The sequence below is a fragment of the Otolemur garnettii genome, unplaced genomic scaffold (genome assembly GCF_000181295.1).
Source record: "Otolemur garnettii isolate 467f Iridium unplaced genomic scaffold, OtoGar3 scaffold00038, whole genome shotgun sequence".
Classification (NCBI taxonomy): Eukaryota; Metazoa; Chordata; class Mammalia; order Primates; family Galagidae; genus Otolemur; species Otolemur garnettii.
The window spans coordinates 10,113,634-10,115,944 of record NW_003852433.1 but is presented as its reverse complement, the minus strand read 5'-3'; the positions used below and the strand labels follow the sequence as shown (position 1 = coordinate 10,115,944).

Genomic DNA, 2,311 nt, shown 5'->3' with positions numbered 1-2,311 from the left:
AACCTTAGTTTTCAAACTGGTGTTTACAGTTCGGCAAGTGTGGAGTCCTTGTTTGGAGGGATGGAGGAGAAGAAAGGTGGAAAAATGTGAGAGCTCAAGGGAGAAGAAAGGAAATAAAGAGAGATGGGTATCTTCTGGGTGTAGTATTCTGGCAGAAAATAGGGCTGTGGAGTGAAAGCGAGACCAGCTGTTTGGAATGAGGAGTGTGTTTTATTCATCTGTTTTTCAAGTGCCAGCTAATGTGGCTTACTGGCATATGACAAGAACTCAGCGAAGGAAGAGAGGATGGCTTGTGGAGAACTGTGTGTTTCAAAAGGCAGCTGCATATGCGGGAGATAAAGTGGAAGGAATGAATTACATTGGTTTAACTAAGTTTGAAGACATGGCTGGCTTAACCAGAGATTTAGAGTGGAAATCACTTGCACTGCTTTTAATGCCCGCGTGGGGGAGTGGTGAAACCAAAATTGACTTTTTTGTCCCCCCTCAAATATAGCTGTTGAAGTTATGTCTACTTGCTTGTTCTAAGAACAGTGTTTAAAATGTTCTGAAACAGATTATTGGTTTGATCATCTTGTTGCTTTCTTGTTCCCTTTAGTTGTAACTTTGAAAATGTTTCAGTTACTTTGTTGGATTCTTTTTTGTTATTGTATACAGTTGGCTCTGTCCAGGTCTGTGGGTTCCACATCTGTGGATTTCAACCAACCACCAATGAAAATATTCAGGGGTGGGGGAAAACTTGTATCTGTACTGAACTTGTGCAGACTTTTTTCTTGTTATTATCTTAATACAGTTTAACAACTATTTACATAACATTTACATTGTATATTATAAATAATCTAGAGATGATTTAAAATATATGGCAGAATGTAGGGGTAATTTGCAGATACCATGCCATTTATAATCAAGGACTTGAGAGGATTGTGGTATCCGAGGGAAGTCCTGGAACCAGTCTCCTGTGGATACTGAGGGGTGACTGTGTCTGATGTAAAAATGTGTGAAGGGTTCAAACTGGGCATATTCTAGGAGACAATGGACACACTAGGGGTTTCTTTTTTTCTTTTCTTTTCTTTATTTATTTATTTGAGACTGAGGCTTAGTACGTCACCCTTGGTAGAGTACCGTGGTGTCACAGCTCACAGCAACCTCCAACTCTTGGGCCTAAGTGATTCTCTTGTCTTAGCCTCCTGAGTAGCTGTGACTACAGGTGCCCCCCACAACGCCCAGCTAGTTTTTGGTTGCAGTTGTCATTGTTTATCAGGACTGGGCCAGGTTTAAATATGCCAGCCTCTGTGTATGTGGCCACTGCCCTATTCACTGAACTACAGGTGCCGAGCCTCTTTCTTTCTTTCTTTCTTTTTTTGAGCAAGAAGGCTTGACTGCTGGTATCCTAGTTCATGACTACATTTTCTTTCTTGAACTGCTGTGCTTGTTGCTTCTGCAGAAGTAGCAGCCTTGACCATGACTACCCGTGTCTGATGTACCCTCCTCTGTGGCTTCGCTTTATTTATTTATTTATTTATTTTGAGGCAGAATCTCTCTCTGTTGCACAGGCTAGAGTGCTGTGGCCTTAGATTGGCTCACAGAAACTTCTGGGGTTAAGCTATTCTCCTGCCTCAGCCTCCCAAGTAGGTGGGACTACAGGTACCTGCCATTATGCCCGGCTAATTTTCTGTTTTTACTGGAGTTTTTAGTAGAGATGAGGTCTCCCTCTTGCTCAGATTGGTTTCAAACTCCTGAGCCCAAGGGCTTCGTCTGCCTTAGCCTTCCAGAGGATTATAGGATTATAGCTGTGCTGGCCTGTGGCTGCACTTTAGTTAAAGGCAAGCCCTTTGCATAAGTTGGAAATGGCATTTCTCTTCAGAAGTAATAGTTGTTCCTTGGCATCCATGGGAGATTGGTTACAGGACCTCCATGGTTAGAAAAACCGGAGGATGCTTAAGTCCTTTACAATTGGCCCTCTGTATCTGCAGTTTTCACATCCTCAAGATAACGGGGATAACTGTATTTAATATATTTTTACCAATGGCTTCATGCAGGCTGCACTGAAATTCATTTAGCAGGAGTTTATTAAGTGTCCCAACTTTGTGAATTGTGATCTTTTTACTTCCCAATTTTACTCAGACACCGAGGATGCTAGTGAAACTGACCTGGCAAAGCATGACGAAGAAGACTATGTAGAAATGAAGGAACAGTGAGTAGAATTTTTGTGTTTGTTTTCTGGAATATGTAATTGACAACAAAATCTTAATACAGATTGAGCATTCCAAATCCAAAAATTAGGAACCTGAAATGCTCCAAGTTCCAAAACTTT

At 41.5% G+C, this 2,311-nt stretch overlaps 1 protein-coding gene across 1 annotated transcript in view; it reads left to right on the top strand.

Annotated features, from left to right (window-relative positions):
• The window catches only part of SUDS3 (SDS3 homolog, SIN3A corepressor complex component), a 36,843-nt gene that overhangs the window by 1,316 nt on the left and 33,216 nt on the right, over positions 1 to 2,311 (top strand). Inside the window, exon 2 of the mRNA XM_023513312.1 lies at positions 2,122 to 2,191. Coding sequence (XP_023369080.1) covers positions 2,122 to 2,191 — 70 coding nt within the window. The remainder of the gene's footprint in view (positions 1 to 2,121; positions 2,192 to 2,311) is intronic.